Source organism: Dendropsophus ebraccatus, chromosome 10, assembly GCF_027789765.1.
Source record: "Dendropsophus ebraccatus isolate aDenEbr1 chromosome 10, aDenEbr1.pat, whole genome shotgun sequence".
In the NCBI taxonomy this organism is placed as follows: Eukaryota; Metazoa; Chordata; class Amphibia; order Anura; family Hylidae; genus Dendropsophus; species Dendropsophus ebraccatus.
Window position 1 is genome coordinate 12,778,645 of NC_091463.1, and position 22,038 is coordinate 12,800,682.

Below are 22,038 nucleotides of genomic sequence, written 5' to 3' on the forward strand. Positions count from 1 at the left end.
AACATCAGTGTGTGCCCAGAGCAAGGCATCTTCTAAGGAAAACTTTATTAGATTCACAGTACAGCAGTGTTACTGAAGCGATGGTCATAGCTCCCTGTCCATCCGCGGATCAGCCCGGAGATTCACTTCCACTGGATAATGGTCACTTACCTCCAGAGCCTGGAAAATGGTATACGGTTAGGGTTACACAGGCAAATACATGGATCTTCATCTTAGCGCATTATAAAGGAGTCCCAAGTGCCCCCTGTGATAGCTATAGGGCATACGATCCCTTTAAAATCGATTCATCAATTCCACCATTTATTGCCCATGTGATGCTCCCATCAGCCATTATGATTTCTCCAGTGTAATAAGTCTAGTCTTACCTCCTCCTCAGATAAACCAAGTTTTTTCTTGAAATTGAATGGTTTTGCAGAACTTGGTACAATCCCTTTAAGAAATTCTTCACCATGGACCACGATTCTTTAAAAAAAAGCACATGCAAGAACAATTTGAAGGAAAATGATTGATATACAATATAGTGTGACGAACAGAAGAATCTGGTGAATACTGCAGCAGAAATGGCACCCCCTCCTATTCATGGGTCGCATCTGGTATTGCAGGTAAGCCTTAGATGAATGGTGGCAGAGCTGCAATAACCTAGCATGGCCACTACACAATGTATGGCTGTGTCGGTTCTTTATTTGCTGAGCGGGAGGGTTGTCAGACACCACCAATGACATTGATGGCCTACAATGAGAACAGGCTATCAAACCAAAGAAAACTCCCATACCTGACTTACCGGTCATATGCACAGTGCGTCTTCTGGTTCACTGTCGTATCATCTTTGTCGCCAATCAGCCAGTGGAAAGTGTCGCCACTCCGGAGCTGGATATTCCGCCATTCCTCAGCTGTGACGTAGCTACAGCCGGCATTTAAGTCTCCAAGAAGCATAAGACTCTAATAGAATACAGGATATATAATGAGAAGAAAGACCTAAGATTAGAGATGAGCGAACCTGGAGCATGCTGGAGTCCATCCGAACCCGAACTTTTGGCATTTGATTAGCGGTGGCTGCTGAAGTTGGATAAAGCCCTAAGGCTATGTGGAAAACATGGATATAGTCATTGGCTGTATCCATGTTTTCCAGACAACCTTAGAGCTTTATCCAAGTTCTGCAGCCCCAGCTAATCAAATGCCGAACGTTCGGGTTCAGATCGACCCGAACCCGGTTTGCTCAACTCTACCTAAGATCCTAAAGGGGTACCCCACTGCCAGAAAATCCCAATGATTATCGGACATAGATAGAAGAGACCCCCACACACAAAACAAATAAATTTCATTTTTTTTAACCTGATGTGGGAGTACCCATCTAGCATCTGGGATGGCATACGGTCCCATACAGTATATACCCACATGTGCTATGGGCACCTCTGTATATTACACTCTATGGACCCACCTGGATTTTCCAGCGACTCTTCACCTGCAGCATGACATGTAGGAGTCTATTGATCTCACTGGCTGCTTTACTCGGACACGTGTGGTGAGACATCAGAGCAAAGTCCTTCACAACTGCAAAATAGCGAAGGTTTTCAGTGTTGTGATGTCACCCATCAGTTCATGTGTATGGGGGATGGCTGTCGGCTATGGAGGGTGTATGGCCAGTGTTAGAGCTACGACCAGGCACGACTAACCTGTTTTCGGTGAGTTGAAGCGGACCACGAAGGGTTCTCTTGCAAAGGCTTCTGGGTGTTCTGGATGATCCTCCACATACTGATACCAGTCCATCACCTTCACTGTGTCTGATCTATAGCATAACACAGTAAGATCATTGTTACGACCCAGGACACAATGATTCTCTACTACATGATACATATTAGATAGAATGAGAGGAGACACATCACCCTACCGAGAGAAGCAGGATGATCGTTCTGAATTTCCTCTAGGGGACTAGTTGGGACTCAAGAGTTGTGGATACATGAGGACACACAGTGTACAGGCTTCAGACAGACACCAGTAGATAGGATCTTTGGATGGTGGATAATGGATTTTGGACGATGGAGGGGGTGACACACTGCTCCCTGCCAGTTTGATGATGTGGGGAGGACACACTGCCCCCTGCTGGTGTGATGATGTGAGGAGGACACACTGCCCCCTGCTGGTGTAATAATGTAAGGACACACTGCCCCCTGCTGGTGTGATAATGTGAGGACACACTGCCCCCTCTGCTGGTGTGATGATGTGAGGAGGACACACTGCCCCTTCTGCTGGTGTGATGATGTGAGGAGGACACACTGCCCCCTGCTGGTGTGATGATGTGAGGAGGGCACACTGCCCCCTGCTGGTGTGATGATGTAAGGAGGACACACTGCCCCCTGCTGGTGTGATGATGTGAGGAGGACACACTGCCCCCTGCTGGTGTGATGATGTAAGGAGGACACACTGCCCCCTGCTGATGTGATGATGTAGGGCAGGCATGTCCAAAGTCCGTCCGGAGGGCCATTTGCGGCCCGCGTTCCAAACTTTTACGGCCCCCCAGGTATCCAGCTTGCTATTACCTGCCTGTGTTATAAAGCATATAGCATGTAGCATGTAAAATGGTCGGCCCTCGCACATGTTCACTTCATCAAATTTGGCACTCTTCGAAAAAAGTTTGGACATGCCTGATGTAGGGAGTACATACTGCCCCCTGCTGGTGAGATGATGTAGGAGCCATTACATAGGACCGTGGTCACCCCTAGAAGGGATACAAGGACAGTAACAGCTCAGTGATAGGTACAGACCATCCTGCAGCCACATGTGTTGTCTTTCATGATGCTCTCCACACACAAGGAAGGATAGATGGATAAATCAGCTACCTCTGCTGTACCTGTAGATGAAGACATACTGCTCCTTGTAGCTGTTCTTCCCCAGCCTCTTGCTCTCCAGGTGCTGGTAGTGATGTGCAGCATCAAATCTACAAATAAGTGACACTAGTCAGCTGGAGTGGACACTATGACCTCATCAGTAACATGACTTGCTGATGTCATATGTGATCACAGGTATGGCGTATGTATAACATGGCGGCCTCACTGCATATCAGTCGCCATCATATTGCTCGTTATTCTCTAGATACTACTTACTATATGTCAGCCAGCATTGGATTTGCTGGTACTTATTAAGGAGACTCTATTACAGGTCATGTCAGGTGACACATGATCATCAGGAGAATCACTCCCATCATCTGCTTCATCATTACCTATTCAGCTCATTCACAAGAGCCGGCACAGCTTCCCCCTTCGAGTCTCTCACCTCCTGAATGGCGCTAATATCACAGCGAGAAAGAATCTATAGTGAGAAGAAAAGGAGAGGAGGATTATCAGAGCCTAATGGCCCCCAGACATTCTCATGGGAGATAAAGCTCCACCAGACGGGAGGGCATACAGGAGATGCAGGAGGGGTCTGGAGGAGAATAGAGGAGGAAGGTAAAGGAGTCTGGATGGGACAGAGGAATCTGAATGCACATTGAAGAGTCTTGGGGACAACAGATGGCTCTGGAGGGGGAGACAGAGTTGTCTGGGGAGGGAGAAGAATAGAGGAGTCCAGAGAGGGACAGAGGACTCTAGAGAAGTACAAAGGAGTCTGGAGGGGACATTGTATCTGGAGGAGGCACATGAGTATGGAGAAGACAGAAGGGAAGTGTGCAGGGGACAGAGAAGTGTGCAGCGGACAGAGAAGTGTGGAGGAGGAGGACAAAGGAGGATGGAGAGATGCCTGTAGGTGGGCAGGGAAACCTGCGGAAGGACAGAAAAGTCTAAAGGTGGAAAGTGCGGTCTGGGGAAGGACAAAGATATCTGAAAAAGGGCACAAGAATCTGGAGGGGACAAAGAAGTCTAAAAGAATATAGAGGACTTTGGAAGGAGACAAAAGAGTATGTAGAAGGTCAAAGGAGTCTGGAGGAGTATAAAGGACTCTGGAGAAGAAAGAGGGGTCTGGAGAAGGACACAGAACTTTGAGGGAGGGCAGAGGAGTCTGAAGGGAGACAGATATGTCTGGAGGGGATGGTAGTGTGAAGAAGGACAGAGGCGTCTGAAGGAGAGAAGGAGTCTTGAGAAGGACAGATGACTCTGGAGAAGGGCAGGAGAGTATCGAGAATGGCAGAGGAGTCTGGAGGAGGGCAGAAGAGTATAGAGAATGGAAGAGGAGTCTGGAGGAGGGCAGGAGAGTATAGAGAATGACAGAGGAGTCTGGAGGAGGGCAGGAGAGTATAGAGAATGACAGAGGAGTCTGGAGGAGGGCAGGAGAGTATAGAGAATGGAAGAGGAGTCTGGAGGAGGGCAGAAGAGTATAGAGAATGGCAGAGGAGTCTGGAGGAGGGCAGGAGAGTATAGAGAATGACAGAGGAGTCTGGAGGAGGGCAGGAGAGTATAGAGAATGGCAGAGGAGTCTGGAGGAGGGCAGGAGAGTATAGAGAATGGCAGAGGAGTCTGGAGGAGGGCAGAAGAGTTCAGAGAATGGCAGAGGAGTCTGGAGGAGGGCAGAAGAGTATAGAGAATGGCAGAGGAGTCTGGAGGAGGGCAGGAGAGTATAGAGAATGACAGAGGAGTCTGGAGGAGGGCAGGAGAGTATAGAGAATGGAAGAGGAGTCTGGAGGAGGGCAGAAGAGTATAGAGAATGGCAGAGGAGTCTGGAGGAGGGCAGGAGAGTATAGAGAATGACAGAGGAGTCTGGAGGAGGGCAGGAGAGTATAGAGAATGGCAGAGGAGTCTGGAGGAGGGCAGGAGAGTATAGAGAATGGCAGAGGAGTCTGGAGGAGGGCAGAAGAGTTCAGAGAATGGCAGAGGAGTCTGGAGGAGGGCAGAAGAGTATAGAGAATGGCAGAGGAGTCTGGAGGAGGGCAGGAGAGTATAGAGAATGGCAGAGGAGTCTGGAAGATGGCAGGAGAGTATAGAGAATGGAAGAGGAGTCTGGAGGAGGGCAGAAGAGTTCAGAGAATGGAAGAGGAGTCTGGAGGAGGGCAGAAGAGTATAGAGAATGGCAGAGGAGTCTGGAGGAGGGCAGGAGAGTGTAGAGAATGGCAGAGGAGTCTGGAGGAGGGCAGAAGAATCTGGCATGTGACAGAGGGATCTGGAGGGGACAGGGGAGTATGAAGAAGAATAGAGGAGTCAGTAGGAGGGTAAAGGAGACTGGAAGAGAGAAGAGGGGTCTTGAAAAGGACAGATGAAACTGGAGCAGGGCAGAAGAGTATAGAGAATAGCAGAGGAGTCTGGAGGAGGAGACAGAGGGGCCTGGAAAGGGCAGAAGTGTCTGATGGGGACAAAAGTTATTTTCTTCCTTTCCCTCCACAGAAAATATATGGGCAAACCCATAGTGTATGTGTATGGTAGGAGCGGAGGGGCATCTCAGCATTAGACAGATGGATATTCAGTTACCCACCTTCACCAGCACACTCATAATCTTCTTGTTGGATGCTTTGGCTTCCCCAAAACTCTTAATATTAAAAGAACAGATTTTGAAGGTGGCCGAAACCTGCAGGGCCAACACCAGCAAGAGCCCCAAGGAGGTTTTCATTGTGTCACTGAAGAAACAACAAGTCATATATAGCATATATACTAAGATATATAGCATATATACCAAAATATATAACATATACACTGACATATATATCACATATACTAACATACATAGCATATATACTGACATATATAGCATATGTACTAACATATATACTGAGATATATAGTATATATACTAACACATATAGAGCATGTAGTTATGGGCTCATAAATAATGGCACATACCTGTGTGTCCTGTATAACCTCATCACAAGGCTGCAGAGAATAATCCTGAACTAGCCTGAGGGTCCATCATATCGCTGCCATTGAAGCATAAGGTACAATATCTATGAGTTGGGTCGGGGGGCTTGGAGGCTGTCTATGGTCTTGATTAGGGGAGATATTATAAGGACACAAAGGAGACCCCCAGAAATCAGATCCAGCAAGATGATGGAGCAGGACAGAGGTACAGAATCCGGTCTGAGGCACTAGAGTATTATAACTCTCACACAATGTGAGGCAGAGGCGGCTGCTGTGTCAGTGCTCGGTCAGCAGGGACCTGGCTCTGGAACACAAGAGAATGGACAATGCAATGTCCCTGTCCTGTGACCCACAACCCCTGACCCCACACAAAACAGCTGCCTCAAATATCACTATATACATGTCATGCAGGAGCCTGGAAATGCTAGGTGACAACCCCAATAGATGCTATAATACTGTATTGGTTGTCACTCAGCTTTCCCTAGAATTGAATATTAAGCTGACTAGAAATGTCAAAAAAAGTTGTTGAGAAGTAGTTGTTGTTGTTTCTTCAATCCTGGACAATCCCTTTAAGAATGTGGGTTAAACCTATGATAGGTCATGCAGCCCTCAAAGTGCAGTGAAGAATACGTTAACATGTGAATGTTAGGAAACCACAATATAGCAGCATGGATTGGTGGCCTGAAAGATATAAAGTAGTCAGACACAGCACACATATAGAATAAAAAATTTATTGTTATATATTGTATAGAACAGATCTTCTGAAGAATTAATATAGTCAAAGAAGTCCCCCCCCCCCCAATAACATCATTGTAATGTCTGTAATTTACTAATACTGGGGAACAGAACTGCACTGATAATTCTCCCCCATTTATATTACATTACATCCGAGTAGATTTACCATTACAGATGTGCCAGAATGTGAGGTTATCCAGGACTAGAAAAAGCCCAGCTACTTTCTTGCAAAAACAGCACCACCCCTGTCCTCACTGGAACTGACCTGCAATACTGCACGCAAACTGAGGTCAAGAGAGGTGCTATTTCTGGAAGAGGTTGACCATGGTTTTTCTACGCCTGGATGACCCCTTTACATGAGCAGAGCAGATCCTGATACAAGCACCATGTAAAAAGGCCTTAAGCCAACTAATACTTCTAGAAATTTAGACAGTCTAGAGATGCACCAGCTCTCCAAACTGTAATCTGTCTGTCCTGTCCGGCTAGATAAGTGGTCCAAACAGTGGAAATTGAAGTTCAATGTTTCCAAATGTAAAATAATGCACTTGGGGAGGAGGAATCCTCTATCCGAGTATGACATCGGCAGTACTGTGTTGGAAAAGACTTCAGAAGAGAAGGATTTAGGGGTAGTGATATCAGACAGCCTTAAAATGAGTCACCAGTGCAACCAGGCAGTGGGGAAAGCTAATCGTATGCTGGGGTGTATAGCTAGAGGTATAACCAGGAGAAGGAGAGAGATTGTGATCCCGCTGTATAGAGCTCTGGTGAGGCCACATCTGGAATACTGTGTCCAGTTCTGGAGACCTCATCTAAAAAAGGACATTGATAAAATTGAACGGGTCCAAAGACGGGCTAGAAAAATGGTGGAGGGTGTGAGGCATAAACTATATCAGGAAAGACTTAAAGATTTGAATCTATATAGTCTGGAGGAAAGAAGGGAAAGGGGGGGACATGATTGAATCCTTTAAGTATGTTAAAGGACTAAATAAGGTTCAGGAGGGAAGTGTTTTTAGTAAAAAACTGAGCTCAAGAACAAGAGAAAAAGTGAGAGGTTAGTTGGGGGAAAGATCAGAAGCAATGTGAGAAAATATTATTTTACTGAAAGAGTAGTAGATACCTGGAACAAACTTCCAGCAGAGGTGGTTGGTAAATCTACAATAACAGAATTTAAACACGCCTGGGATAGACATACATCTATCCTAAGATAATAAGAAAGAAAATACTAAAAGGGCAGACTAGATGGACCCAGTGGTCTTTTTCTGCAGACAATCTTCTATGTTTCTATTGTATTGTATGCTTCCACCACTGGATGGCGCCATGTTACATCAACACCATACCATCTGGTAGCGCAGTAATGTCACAGTGCGTATTCTATTTGTAATATATCCAGGAAAGCAGCCAAGAGCCCCAAGAAGTCAAAGGCTGCTCCCGAGCCCAAGAAGGTGACCTGGAGTCCGGTAAAAAGGCTGCCAAACCCAAAGCTACCAAGAGCCTGGCTAAGAATGCAGCCAAACCCAAAAATACCAAGAGCCTGGCTAAGAATGCAGCCAAACCCAAAAATACCAAGAGCCTGGCTAAGAATGCAGCCAAACCCAAGGCTACCAAGAGTTCAGCTAAAAAGGTTGCCAAACCCAAAACTACCAAGAGCCCGGCTAAGAAAGCGGTCAAACCCAAGGCTACCAAGAGCCCAGCTAAGAAGGTCGCCAAACCCAAAGCTACCAAGAGCCTGGCTAAGAAAGCAGCCAAACCCAAGGCTACCAAGAGCCCAGCTAAACCCAAAACTACCAAGAGCCCGGCTAAGAAAGCGGCCAAACCCAAGGCTACCAAGAGTCCAGCTAAGAAGGTCGTCAAACCCAAAACTACCAAGAGCCCGGCTAAGAAAGCGGCCAAACCCAAGGCTACCAAGAGTCCAGCTAAGAAAGCGGCCAAACCCAAGGCTACTAAGAGCCCGGCTAAGAAAGCGGCCAAACCCAAGGCTACCAAGAGGCCAAGAGAAAAAAGTCCCTGAGTGATATCTCCGACAGTGCATGAGAGGAGTCATGGAGGTAGAGATGTTAGATGTTAAATTATAGCTGCCAATATAACGCGCATGACTATTATACCACTATGGGTCACACGGCTGTAAGGTGATGTGGACTCCAGGGTGGAGGGGGTGTTAAAAAATGATGATGAGGAAGTAGAAAACATAACATTAGAATCCTGGGTGATAATATAAGAACTTGTCATCAGGAAGGGGATTATCCCCATATACACGGCATCTGTTGCCCCAGAACTCCTTGCCGGCTTTCCTGATAGATCTCATTCATAACACAAGGTATAGACTCCTTATAGATTGTCCTGCAGGGCACTTGTTGGGTTCAGGGCCAGCACCATTACATCTACAACAGTTCCTGTATGTGGCCTGGACCATGTAAGTCACGACAGGGCAGGACTGTGACTTCTGACCTAAACCAAGTGATAGGTGGCTAAGAAGCTGAGGATAAGGAGAGTAAGAGATGGAAGGAGAGTCCTACAGCCGTCCAGGATTAGATCCAGCTCCATCTCCACAGGGTAATGGTCACTGACCTTCAGGGCCTAGGAGAATAGAAAAGATTAAGGTTAATGGGGGAGAATCATTCATTTCCATTAATCCCTCCATACCAAGGCCCAATCCCTTCAGTATATCTGGGCACTACAGATCAGGATATCTAGTGTCCTCTCCTCCCGTCATACCTCGGCTTCACTGAGGTCAAGCTCCTTGGTGAAGTTGTAGATTCCGGCTGACTCCACCAGATTTGTCAGCTTCTGCCCATAAACCAGAATTCTAAAAGGGAGAAGCAAACAAACATGGCTGCTTTAAAGGGGTTTTCCATTTTGGGTAATCCTTTATTGATGAATGGGGTCTGTAATTACAAGGAATCCTGCGGCTGTAATTGGTTTAATAAGTTTAATGCTCCTGCAGTGTCGCCACAGGGCAAATGTAGTATTACATGCTGACACCAATGGGCTTATGTAATGTATGAGTGCACGGGATGCTTAAAGGGGTTGGTCAAATTTACTTCTATTAAAAACCTCAAGTCTTCAAGCACTTATCAGCTGCTGTATGTCCTGCAGGAAGTGGTATATTCTCTCCAGTCTGACACAGTGCTCTCTGCTGCCAGCTCTGTCCATGTCCGGAACTGTCCAGAGCAGCAGCAAATCCCCATAGAAAACCTCTCCTACTCTCCAGACTGGAGAGAATACACCACTTCCTTCAGGCCATACAGCAGCTGATAAGTACTGGGAAACTTGAGATTTTTAATAGAAGTAAGTTACAAATCTCTGGCACTTTCTGGCACCAGTAGATTTGAAAGAAAATAAATAAATGATGAACTCTGGAGAAAAAACATTTTTGACTGGTGTCAGAAAGTTATAGAGATTTGTAAGTTACTTCTATTTAAAAATCTCCAGTCTTCCAGTACTTATCAGCTGCTGTATGTCCTGCAGGAAGTAGTGTATCCTTTCCAGTCTGACACAATGCTCTCTGCTGCCACCTCTGTCCATGTAAGGAACTGTCCAGAGCAGGAAAGGTTTTCTATGGGGATTGGCTGCTGCTCTGGACAGTTCCTGACATGGACAGAGGTGGCAGCAGAGAGCACTATGTCACATTTTGAAAGAATACACCACTTCTTGCAGGACACACAGCAGCTGATAAGTACTGGAAGTATGAAAAAAAAAAAAAATATATATATATATACAGAGAGAGAGAGAGAGAGAGAGAGAGAGAGAGAGAGATAGACAGGAGAGAGAGAAAAGAGATAAAAGATAGAGAGATGAAAGAGCAGAGTATAAGAGAGAGAAGTGAAACATTGCGAAGAGAATAAGAAAATAAGAGAAAATGGAAGTGAAAAACAAGAAGGCTGGAAAGCCGGATGAAAAGGGGGAGCAGGGAAGGAAAGAGAAAAGTAGAAAGATAAAAGGGGGAGAGAATGGAACAGAAGAAAAGATAAAGAAAAGAGTGAAAGAAAAGAAGACAACAGAAGGAAAGAGAAAAGGGAGTGAAAAATGACAAAGGAAGGGAAAAGAAGAGGGAAGGGAAGCCCCTCTATCACAGCTCTCTGGCTCACAGATCAGGGTCCGGGATGCTGACTCTCTCGGGGGGATCTGAGAGCAGCTTTTCTATACCAGACCCCCCTATATGTTCCTAAATGCTGTGATCTGAGAACCCCCTGACCTGTCATACGGGCAGCTGGTGCTCTCTTTCACGGTGGTGTCGGTGCTGTCACTGATCAGCCAGCGGATCTCTGGGTCTGTGTGTAGCCGGAGGGACTTTGTCTTCTTCTTGGACAGGTATTTGCAGCCAGCATTGAAGTCTCCCATTAAAATAATGTTCTGTTGAGAATTCAAAGAAATTGATTTGTCAGAACAACAGACAACAATGGAAAGCAGGAAGCTCTGGAGGCCGAGTCTGACTATGATAAGTGACATCACTCATTGATCACCTCCTACACTGCCCCGGTCTGTGATGTCCTGCACAACAACCCCCATCCTCCAGTAATATGAGGTCTCATAAAAAGGTGCCCAGATGTAGACCAAAGATTTAAATGGGTATCCATCACATTTGCCATTCCGCTCTAATAAGTTGGTGTCCCGTCTCTGGGAGAGCTGGCCAGGCATGGCTGTATCTGCACCTACAATAGACTATTCTGCAGGGAACGGAGGACAGGTGCTGCCGGACGTCTTCTGTTACTTGACTTCCAATAAATAATGGGAGTCTTAGTTCTTCTGTTCTGATAGATTAGGGGCCTAGTTATTTGGCATTTGTAGCAGAGCAGTTCCTGGAGGACCCTGGCAATCCTAGACAGAGGCTGGACGGACAATAAAGGGATACTGCAATATATATTTTTTTTAATCAGAAAGTTATAAAGATCTGTAAACTATTTCTATATAAAAATCTCCAGTCACCCAGTACGTATCATCGGCTGTATGTCCTGCAGTAAGGGTGTGTTCTTTCCAGTGCTCTCTGCTGCCACCTCTGTCCGTGTCAAGAACTGTCCAGAGCAGTAGCAAATCCTCATAGAAAACCTCTCCTGCTCTGGACAGTTCCTAACATGGACAGAGGTGGTAGCAGAGAGTGCTGTGTCCTGCACTTCCTGCAGGACATACAGCAGCTGATAAGTACTGGAAGACTGGAGATTTTTTAATAGAAATAAATTACAAATCTATATAACTTCCAGACAAAAAATGTATGCCGGAGTTCCCCTTTAACCCCTACCTTACAATTCCAGCGCCTTCTGACATCCATAAATACGTCATAGAGAGCCTCGAGTTCGGTGCTAGCTTTTTCTGGTTCTGTGTGCTGGGGGATTATGACCAGATCCTGCATTGCTGTGGACAAAGGAGCTGACATATTACCATGTGACTGCTCTGATCTTATAATACTAAGGTATAATCACATTCATTTATTTCCACTGACCTGACGACTCCAGAGCAAAGCGGATAACATACGGTTCTCGAGCAAACACGTCTGGTGCGGACGGATCGTCGTCTTCATATTTGTATTGATCCCTCACCCTGATACGGAATGACCTGTGAGGGGTGAGAACTTCAGAAAGATGATGGGAAGATACAGGACACTGTATTATAGACAGTGGAACAGCAACCTACAGGTGCAAGTGCTTACTGTATATACTTACTGTACACACAATAAAAACCTGTTCTATAGATATTACAAAATAAGGATCTTAGCAAACTATTTGATCAAACAGAGTGCACCATATCACCACGTTACAGAGTGTACCATGTCACCACGTTAAGGTGTGCTCAGAGACATGGTCCTACTCTAGCATTCCCACACGAGCAATGGCCTCTCCTGGGCTGAATAAGCCTACAACTGGGCAGATAGGAGCCAAATCTCTATTTATAACACTTGAAAGACATGGGTGGGGTTCAAGCAATCACTCTGTTTGACTAAATAGTTTGCTAATATCCTCATTTTTAATATCTATAGAGCAGGTGTTTATCGTGTGTACATCGGGGAAAGACTACAGTATATATAGTAAGCACTTGCACCTGTAGGTTGCTGTTGCACTCTCTTTTTTTTTTGTCTGCCACATGCAGCGAGAAACCTGCAGTGTGAACTGAAGCATAGAGGTGCAGCCTATTTTTCCCTTTTTTTTTCTGTTGTATAGGGGGGGGGGGGGTTGTCTACCTTCTGTTGGCTTGCACTCCACACATGTCTTGCAAGTGTTAGGAATTAAAGTCTATTTATATCTGCCCAGTTGTAGGCTTATTTAGCCCAGGAGAGACCATTGCTAGTGTGAAAATGCTAGAGTAGGACTATGTCTCTGAGGACAAGTTAACGTGGTGACATGGTACACTGTATTATAGTTGGCAATACACAGTTTAAAAGGATACTCCGGCGGGGGTTGGGGGGGGGGGGGTTGTCATGGATATTTCAGATCAAACGGTTTCAGTATGTTATATTGATTTGTAAATTATATGTATGTAAAAATCTCCAGTCTTTTAGTGCTTATCAGCTGCTGTATGTCCTGCAAGAAGTGGTGTATTCTTTCCAGTCTGGCACAGTGCTCTCTGCTCTCACCTCTGTCCACAGCAGGATGGGTTTTTAATGGGGATTTGCTACTACTATGGACAGTTCCTGACATGGACAGAGGTGGCAGCAGAGAGCACTGTGTCAGGTTGGAAAGAATACACCACTTTCTGCAGGACATACAGCAGCTAAGGAGTACTGGCATATTTAAGATTTTTAAATAGAAGTAAATTACAAATCAATATAACTTTCTGACACCAGCTGATTTGAAAGAAAAAAACACTTTCACCAGAGTTCACCTTTAAATACTGTGTACGGAATCTCCCAGATGATGGGAGAGAGAAGGATCAGGCCGTTGGATTTTATCACACACAATACAAGTTTTGTTCCTTGATCTAAATACAACTTCTCGACCCTGCAAAGATGGCAATAGAAAGTAAGACACAAGACACCAGTATTCCCTTAAAGTTGCAGGTGGGAGCAGGGCTTGTATACAATGAAGATGATCCACATTGATGTCATGTATGACTGCAGTGCTCACCTGTATATGAAGACATATTGTTCAGTGTAGGACTTGCGGCCAAGGGAAGGGCTGCTCACCGCCAAGAATGCATCATCTGGTCTGCGAGGAGAAAGACGGGGTTAAAGGGGTATTCCACTCACACATAACTTTTGATATGTTGCTGCCCATGGTGAGACTAACATTTCCTTCCATACTTGTTATTATGTATTCAGTCTCCTACCCCCAGTTCTGAGCTGCTGCTTTCCGTTGAAAGCACAAAAATCTCTGTGTGAGCTTTTCTCTGTCTCCCCCTCCCTTCTGAGATGGCTGATGTAAACAAGTCCCTGGCAGGCTTTATCTGCAACATTGTAGCTTCTTTGTAATACTGGGAGGGGTATTCTGAGGTCAAGTTGCTAATGAACTCACTGCGATTATCCCTCCCAGAGTTACAAAGAGAATACAATGTTGCAGATAAAGCCAATCAGGGACATGTTTACGTCAGCCGTCTCAGAAGTAAAAAGGGGGATAGGGAGACAGAGAGAAAAGCTCACACACACATTTTTGTGTCTTCAGCAAAAAGCAGCAGCTGAGAACTGGGGGGAGGAGACTGAATAGATAATAACAGGTATGGAAGAATTGTTAGTCTCACCATGGGCAGCAACATATCAAAAGTTATGTTTGAGTGGAATACCCCCTTAACACCAGGCTGATGTTTCCCGATTCTGCCTCTTACCCTCAGTCCTCCTCACCTGTTAAGGGCAGCCACAAGTTTGGACACCACAACTCCTTTGGGGTCATGCACCTCCTGGAGCAGACAGATGTCACAGCGCCGTACAATCTGCACACAGACATAACTGGAATCAAAATCCCTCTAACCCTGGAGCCCCCCACCCTCCTGTGTCTGTCATACCCCCCCTCCGTACCTTCACCACAACGTCCAGGATGTCATCACTGGCAACTTTTTTATCCCCAAAGTGCTGAGCGTTAAAGGCGCAGATCCTGAAGGACCACGCGGGAGGCCACACGGTGCAGAGGAGGAGGAGGAACCAGACAGACATGGCTGCCGGTCAGCTCTATAACACAGAAAGGTCATTGTCAGCAGTACCGTCCACTACACTACATCTCACAGCTGCTGTTCTGTCTCTGTGTATCAGTTTTACTACACTACATCTCACTGCTGCTGTTCTGTTCCTGTGTATCAGTATTATGTCAGGCGTCGCTGAACATTACAGGGTAATACACACAGCAGGTTATACAGTAACAATACTCATGCTGCTTCATAGACTTTAACCTGGTGGGCAGGAGCTCTTCTCATCGGTGCCAACCAACCCCAGGGGCCCGACCAGTCACTGGGAAGAGCTGCAATGACTCTGCATGCAACCCCATTACTACTGCATCACCCCCCCCCCCCCTTAACACCTACAGACCTCAACCATTATACCTATACCGTCTTCTATCCTTTACCTTACTGATTCCCATAGCATTCTGGGGTTCCACTGCATTCACATTAGTCACTAGACTCCTTGCACACCCATCGCACGCTATCAGCATCTCCCATAGTTGGTGTCTCCGGCGTGCAGGCTTATCTCCAGGCCCCCATTGAGTAACCTCCCACACCCGGGGCAGCCACCTCATAGAGACACACGGCCCGCAGAGCTCGCAGGAGACCCATACATGTCCTCAGAGAATGGAGGGCACCCGCTGGCTTACATCAAGCATTTTGTGTCAGGAGGTATGGGAGGTGTGTGCCTCACCCTGGCCGGACAACCCATGGACACCGTCAAGGTAAGCACCAACCTTCAGGGCAAAGGTGCAGCTCATGACTCCTAAAACAGATCTAATTCATTGCATAGAATTTACCTTTAAAAAAAAAAAATCTTTGAGACTTCTTGCTGTATCTGGGTATAGGATATAGTTATGTAATGGCAGCTATGGATCTACTGGCACGTCATCCAGGCTTCAATGAAATGCTGCTCTCCACTACTAAACAGCGCGATGCCTGTCCTCAGGTCATGTGCGTTGTTGCAGCTCAGTCCCAATCAGACAGAACCCATAGACTAGTATGGCTCTATTTTAAATTATCCTGGACATCCCCTTTAAGGTCTTTATCGATGTATAGCAGTGCCTGATAAACAGAAGATTGCTCCACACTATAGTAGCCCTCTGCCACCTCCCCCGGCTTTATGTGAGCGGTGGTACTTACCGTCGCACTGCTCTTCCTGATGTCTCATCATATATACGGAGGTGGCAGGATTTATATCTTATCCCCACACTTAGATCTGGGAGTGTCTCCTGTACTACAGAAGGGCTCCATTATCAGGCATGACCATGTGTCCTACTACAGAATCCAGACCTTTATGCATTAAAGGCATATCCAGGTTTAGAAAGAGCACAGCTACTTTCTAGAAAAAACAGTGTCACCCCCGTCCTCAGGTTGTGTGCGGTATTACAATTCAACTCCATTCACTTCATTGGAACGGAGCTGTAATACTACACCCAAACTGAGGACAGGAGTGGTGCTGTGTCTGGAAGGAAGCCACCATATTTTTCTGAGCCCAGATAACCCCCTCAAAATGGGTATTTCAACCATTGAGCCAGACAGATCACATCCCCAAGGTTTCCCTGCTTAAAGAAAAGTTCTGCCACTGTCTGATATACTTTACCTTTAAATCCTTCTTGTCTTCTAAAGCTTACTGCTTGCTGTCAGTGAATAGGAACAGTCCTGTTTACATCCAGATGTCAAAACAGGTTCAGACCCCATAATACTCACACCTGTGGGTCAATTGTATCCAGTTTAAGCAATATATTTACACCCTGATACCCTTTACCTGCCCTAATATATTATAAAAAAGCAGAAAGCCAGGTGCTGGTGTACTAAAATGCTTTATGTCTGTATAAATGAAAGACTGTTTCCATTCACTGACAGCAGAGATACTGAAAATGAGTAATGGAACACATGGTAAGGTATTGAATTCTCATAGTATTAAGTACAGGGATGGCAAACTGGCGGCCCTCTAGCTGTGGCAAAACTACAATTCCCATCATGCCTGCACAGCCAAAGCTTTAGACACCTAGGCATCATGGGCATTGTAGTTTTGCAACAGCTGGAGTATATATACTCTGACCTATACGCTGTGTAATACTGTAATACCTTTGTCTCCAGGTGAATCTCCAGATCCAGACTCGGCCTATGGGAGGACAGACGCTTCAGTATAATAACACTGTGGATTGCTTCCGCAAGATTGTCTCCCGACAGGTAAGTGTGACCAAGACGACTATCCTGAGGCAACCTGGGAAGAGCAGCAGAGTATGAGGACTATTGAACTGACCGGCAACTGATGATTTTTCTTTGTTTTGCAAAATCTGGTATTCTTGCGGTAATGAAAAGCCCACTAGCAGCTCCCTGTCTGATCCAACATGGGTGATACAGCTCCATGCCCTATCCATCATGGGTGATACAGCTCCCTGCCCCATCCAACATGGGTGATACAGCTCCCTGCCCCATCCATTATGGGTGATACAGCTCCATGCCCCATCCATTATGGGTGATACAGCTCCATGCCCCATCCAACATGGGTGATACAGCTCCCTGCCCCATCCAACATGGGTGATACAGCTCCATGCCCCATCCAACATGGGTGATACAGCTCCCTTCCCCATCCAACATGGGTGATACAGCTCCATGCCCCATCCATCATGGGTGATACAGCTCCCTGCCCCATCCAACATGGGTGATACAGCTCCCTGCCCCATCCATTATGGGTGATACAGCTCCATGCCCCATCCAACATGGGTGATACAGCTCCCTGCCCCATCCAACATGGGTGATACAGCTCCATGCCCCATCCAACATGGGTGATACAGCCCCCTGCCCCATCCATCATGGGTGATACAGCCCCCTGCCCCATCCATCATGGGTGATACAGCTCCCTGCCCCATCCAACATGGGTGACACAGCTCCCTGCCCCATCCAACATGGGTGATACAGCTCCCTGCCCCATCCAACATGGGTGATACAGCTCCCTGCCCCATCCAACATGGATGATACAGCCTATCTGTCTCATCCAACATGGGTGATACAGCTCCCTGCCCCATCCAACATGGGTGATACAGCTCCATGCCTGATCTAACATGGGTAATACAGCTCCATGCCCCATCCAACATGGGTGATACAGCTCCATGCTTTATCCAACATAGGTGATACAGCTCCCTGCCCCATCCAACATGGGTGATACAGCCTATCTGCCCCATCCAACATGAGTGATACAGCTCCCTGCCCCATCCAACATGGGTGATACAGCTCCCTGCCCCATCCAACATGGGTGATACAGCTCCCTTCCCCATCCAACATGGGTGATACAGCTCCATGCCCGATCCAACATGGGTGATACAGCTCCCTGCCCGATTTAACATGGGTGATACAGCTCCCTGCCACATCCAACATGGGTGATACAGCTCCATGCCCCATCCAACATGGGTGATACAGCTCCCTGCCCGATTCAACATGGGTGATACAGCTCCATGCCCCATCCAACATGGGTGATACAGCTCCCTGCCACATCCAACATGGGTGATACAGCTCCCTGCCCCATCCAACATGGGTGATACAGCTCCCTTCCCCATCCAACATGGGTAATACAGCTCCTTGCCCGATCCAACATGGGTGATACAGCTCCCTGCCACATTTAACATGGGTGATACAGCTTCATGACCCCATCCAAATGGGTGATGCAGCTCCCTGCCCGATCCAACATGGGTGATACAGCTACCTTCCCCATCCAACATGGGTGATACAGCTCCATGCCCGATTCAATATGGGTGATACAGCTCCATACCCGATCCAATATGGGTGATACAGCTCCATGCCCGATCCAATATGGGTGATACAGCTCCACCACCAAGACATCTTGTGCACAGACCCTATTAGCTACAGTTTTCAAGGGATTATCCAGGCTAAAAAAATAAATTAAAAAAAACAAAACAAAAACCAACAACCACTCTTTTCAGGTTGCGTGTGGAATTACAATTCAGCTCTATTGTTTTTAATAGAACTAAGCATGCCTGCCTCCTCCCTCTCCAACCCCTTCATGCCCTGACTGATTGATATACAGAGCTCAGTAGTGGAAGCTGAGCCCAGTACACCCATCCTGTAGAGCAGGGAGGGTGGTGGAGGGAGGAGGCAGGCATGCTGCGGTTTCCCTCTAAACATGATATATTGCTGACAGAAATCCTTGACAACTTGCTGCGAAGAGTTCATTCTCAGGATTGGTAAGGGTCCATGATGATAATGTTATGAAAAGGTTATGATAGCTGGGGGGAGTGGGTCTTGCTACTGCTTCCCCATTTATATAATGCATGGCTGTTCCCGGTCCTCCACAGTAAGATCGGATCTGATTGACATGACACATTTGAGTCAATGGTCCATTGTTAGGACCCCTCAAAGTAAACAGCTTCAAAATCAGATTGTGGGATCATTCTGCGGGATGGTATTGCACCCATAACTATATATACGGAAACTCAGAGCGCAACTCACTTCCCAGAAGACAGAAAGGGGGAGGGTGATACCTGAGCGCACAAGCCTAGGGTAGGGCAAGGGGTGCCAAGTGACATGTCAGAGCAGCTGTTCTGCCCACATAGTGCACAGAGCCGACACTTATCCTGCCCTCCTGACTCAAGTCATCATGGTCATATGTGACTGCACTGTATGAAGAAAGAACTTACAGAATGGCATCAAAAACCCAAGTCCAGGTGTTAGATAAAGCCTATGATAGATAGATAGATAGATAGATAGATAGATAGATAGATAGATTCCCCAGGTGCTGTGCAAAACTACAACTCCCAGCATGCCTGGACAGCTGAAGGTGCAGGGGAAAATCACTGTCATGACCCCTAGGACCGCTAACGATCATAGAGTGCTGGACAGATAGCGTGTATCAGACATCCCTGGTGCATTTGCTATAAGCTACACATCTACTTCAAGGGGAAGTCCAACTAAAAGTAATCTAGTCACGAGTCACATAAGAGTCCCTGACCACAGAGCTGTATCTGCCAGAAGCCTTCCTCATTGGGAGACATTGGCCTGGCAAGCATTAAGGCAGCAGAGGTGACATCTCCTACTGCACCCTATATATAGAGAGCAGCAGCCGGCTGTGTATACAGTGATCTATAACAGACAGTACAGGGCAGTACTAGGAGCTTATGTACAGTGACCTGCAGGCTGTGTATACAGTGATCACAGTATTATATACTGATATACAGTGATCATCATACTACATATTGATATACAGGGACTTGCAGGCTGTAAACTGTGATTATGGTGTTATATATGGATATACAGGGACCTGCAACTGTATACAGTGACCATAGTACTATATAGAGATATACAATGATTACGGTGATATATACGGATATACAGGGACCAGTAAAACTGTATACAGTGACCATAGTACTATATAGAGATATACAATGAATACGGTGATATATACGGATATACAGGGACCAGTAAAACCATAGTACTATATACTCATATACAGTGATCACAGTACTGTATACTGATATACAGTGATCTGCAAGCTGTTTATACAGTGACCACAGTACTATATACTGATATACAGTGACCAGCAGGCTGTATACAGTTATCCCAGTATTATATACAGTGACCTGCAGCCTGTAAACAGTTATCCCAGTACTATATACATTGACCTGCAGGCTGTATATACAGTGATCCCAGTACTATATACTGATATACAGTGACCTGCAGGCTGTATACAGTGATCCAAGTACTATATACTGATATACAGTGACCAGCAGGCTGTATACAGTTATCCCACTACTATATACAGTGACCTGCTGACTGTATATACAATGATCTCAGTACTATATACTGATATACAGTGACCTGCAGGCTGTATACAGTGATCCAAGTACTATATACTGATATACAGTGACCAGCAGGCTGTATACAGTTATCCCACTACTATATACAGTGACCTGCTGACTGTATATACAATGATCTCAGTACTATATACTGATATACAGTGACCTGCAGGCTGTATACAGTGATCAAAGTACTATATACTGATATACAGTGACCAGCAGGCTGTATACAGTTATCCCAGTATTATATACAGTGACCTGCAGCCTGTAAACAGTTATCCCAGTACTATATACATTGACCTGTAGGCTGTATATACAGTGACCACAGTACTATATACTGATATACAGTGACAATAATGCTGTATACAGTTATCCCAGTATTATATACAGTGACCTGTAGCCTGTAAACAGTTATCCCAGTACTATATACATTGACCTGTAGGCTGTATATACAGTGACCACAGTACTATATACTGATATACAGTGACAATAATGCTGTATACAGTTATCCCAGTATTATATACAGTGACCTGTAGCCTGTAAACAGTTATCCTAGTAATATATAGATTGACCTGCAGGCTGTATATACAGTGACCACAGTACTATATACGGATATACAGTGACCAGCAGGCTGTATACAGTTATCCCAGTATTATATACAGTGACCTGCAGCCTGTAAACAGTTATCCCAGTACTATATACATTGACCTGTAGGCTGTATATACAGTGATCCCAGTACTATATACTTATATACAGTGACCTGCAGGCTGTATACAGTAATCCAAGTACTATATACTGATATACAGTGACCAGCAGGCTGTATACAGTTATCCCAGTACTATATACAGTGACCTGCAGGCTGTATATACAGTGCTCCCAGTACTATATACTGATATACAGTGATCTGCAGGCTGTATACAGTGATCCAAGTACTATATACTGATATACAGTGACCTGCAGCCTGTAAACAGTTATCCCAGTACTATATACATTGACCTGCAGGCTGTATATACAGTGATCCCAGTACTATATACTTATATACAGTGACCTGCAGGCTGTATACAGTGATCCAAGTACTATATACTGATATACAGTGACCAGCAGGCTGTATACAGTTATCCCAGTACTATATACAGTGACCTGCAGGCTGTATATACAGTGCTCCGAGTACTATATACTGATATACAGTGACCTGCAGGCTGTATACAGTGATCCAAGTACTATATACAGTGACTTGCAGTAAGTGTATCCACTCGCTCTTGCACCTTACCTGGCTATCCCCGTGTCCTACTCTGCACTGTGCGCCCTCACTCTGCTCTATATGACTCACAGGGAAGTGAAATAGAAGCAGGCGCCCCCTCATCCTGGAGCCAGACATAGATGTGATGCTGGGCGGGATCTGCAGTGAGGGAGGAAGAGGAGGATGTCAGTTCCTTATTAAATCATAACACTCTACACATGGATGAGATCACGATCCCCATACACAGGCCTCACAGACACACAGGCTGACGTCTTATACTGCAGCCCTTTATTTACTACTATCTGATTTCCGACCCCTATAGGTGACAGAAACATCTGTCGTCTACATTCAGAGCAGTGATCTCCAACTAAGGGCCCTATTCCACCAGACGATTATCGTTC

General features: G+C 45.9%; 4 protein-coding genes across 9 annotated transcripts in view; 2 read left to right on the forward strand and 2 right to left on the reverse strand.

Moving 5' to 3' along the window:
• On the reverse strand, positions 1-6,499 carry LOC138802588 (deoxyribonuclease-1-like). Of its 3 annotated transcripts, XM_069986060.1 has the most exons (9): positions 5,759-6,499; positions 5,395-5,536; positions 3,218-3,306; positions 2,849-2,935; positions 1,674-1,786; positions 1,439-1,551; positions 782-939; positions 366-462; positions 1-159 (listed from the first exon to the last, which is right to left on the reverse strand). In XM_069986060.1, the coding sequence occupies exons 1-9, from the start codon at positions 5,779-5,781 to the stop codon at positions 85-87; spliced, it is 897 nt and encodes a 298-aa protein (XP_069842161.1). In that variant the 5' UTR covers positions 5,782-6,499; the 3' UTR covers positions 1-84. The 3 variants fall into 3 exon arrangements, with proteins under 3 accessions (XP_069842161.1, XP_069842160.1, XP_069842162.1); XM_069986059.1 differs by having other exon boundaries at positions 5,395-6,497; XM_069986061.1 differs by lacking the exon at positions 1-159 and having other exon boundaries at positions 397-462; positions 773-939; positions 5,395-6,498.
• Positions 6,487-22,038, reverse strand: part of LOC138802589 (deoxyribonuclease-1-like 1) — a 26,510-nt gene continuing 10,958 nt past the window's right edge. The window contains exons 4-13 of one of the 4 annotated variants that reach the window (XM_069986062.1): positions 21,668-21,796; positions 16,673-16,811; positions 14,445-14,594; positions 14,271-14,359; positions 13,561-13,641; positions 11,943-12,055; positions 11,742-11,854; positions 10,701-10,858; positions 9,221-9,311; positions 6,487-9,082 (exon numbers count right to left, since the gene is read on the reverse strand). In XM_069986062.1, the coding sequence (XP_069842163.1) occupies positions 8,954-9,082; positions 9,221-9,311; positions 10,701-10,858; positions 11,742-11,854; positions 11,943-12,055; positions 13,561-13,641; positions 14,271-14,359; positions 14,445-14,579 (909 nt within the window). In that variant the 5' untranslated portion in view covers positions 14,580-14,594; positions 16,673-16,811; positions 21,668-21,796 and the 3' untranslated portion in view covers positions 6,487-8,953. Of the gene's footprint in view, positions 9,083-9,220; positions 9,312-10,700; positions 10,859-11,741; positions 11,855-11,942; positions 12,056-13,560; positions 13,642-14,270; positions 14,360-14,444; positions 14,768-14,985; positions 15,244-15,724; positions 15,744-16,672; positions 16,812-21,667; positions 21,797-22,038 lie in introns of those variants that run through there. The other 3 variants (XM_069986065.1, XM_069986064.1, XM_069986063.1) reach the window with 3 other exon arrangements.
• Positions 6,683-8,516, forward strand: LOC138766371 (transcriptional regulatory protein AlgP-like). Its single transcript, XM_069943946.1, has 2 exons — positions 6,683-6,694; positions 7,899-8,516. Exons 1-2 carry the CDS (start codon positions 6,683-6,685, stop codon positions 8,514-8,516), a joined length of 630 nt encoding a protein of 209 aa, XP_069800047.1.
• The window catches only part of LOC138802591 (mitochondrial carnitine/acylcarnitine carrier protein-like), an 18,089-nt gene continuing 10,894 nt past the window's right edge, over positions 14,844-22,038 (forward strand). The window contains exons 1-2 of the mRNA XM_069986066.1: positions 14,844-15,306; positions 16,685-16,777. Of these exons, the coding sequence (XP_069842167.1) occupies positions 15,196-15,306; positions 16,685-16,777 (204 nt within the window). The 5' untranslated portion in view covers positions 14,844-15,195. The remainder of the gene's footprint in view (positions 15,307-16,684; positions 16,778-22,038) is intronic.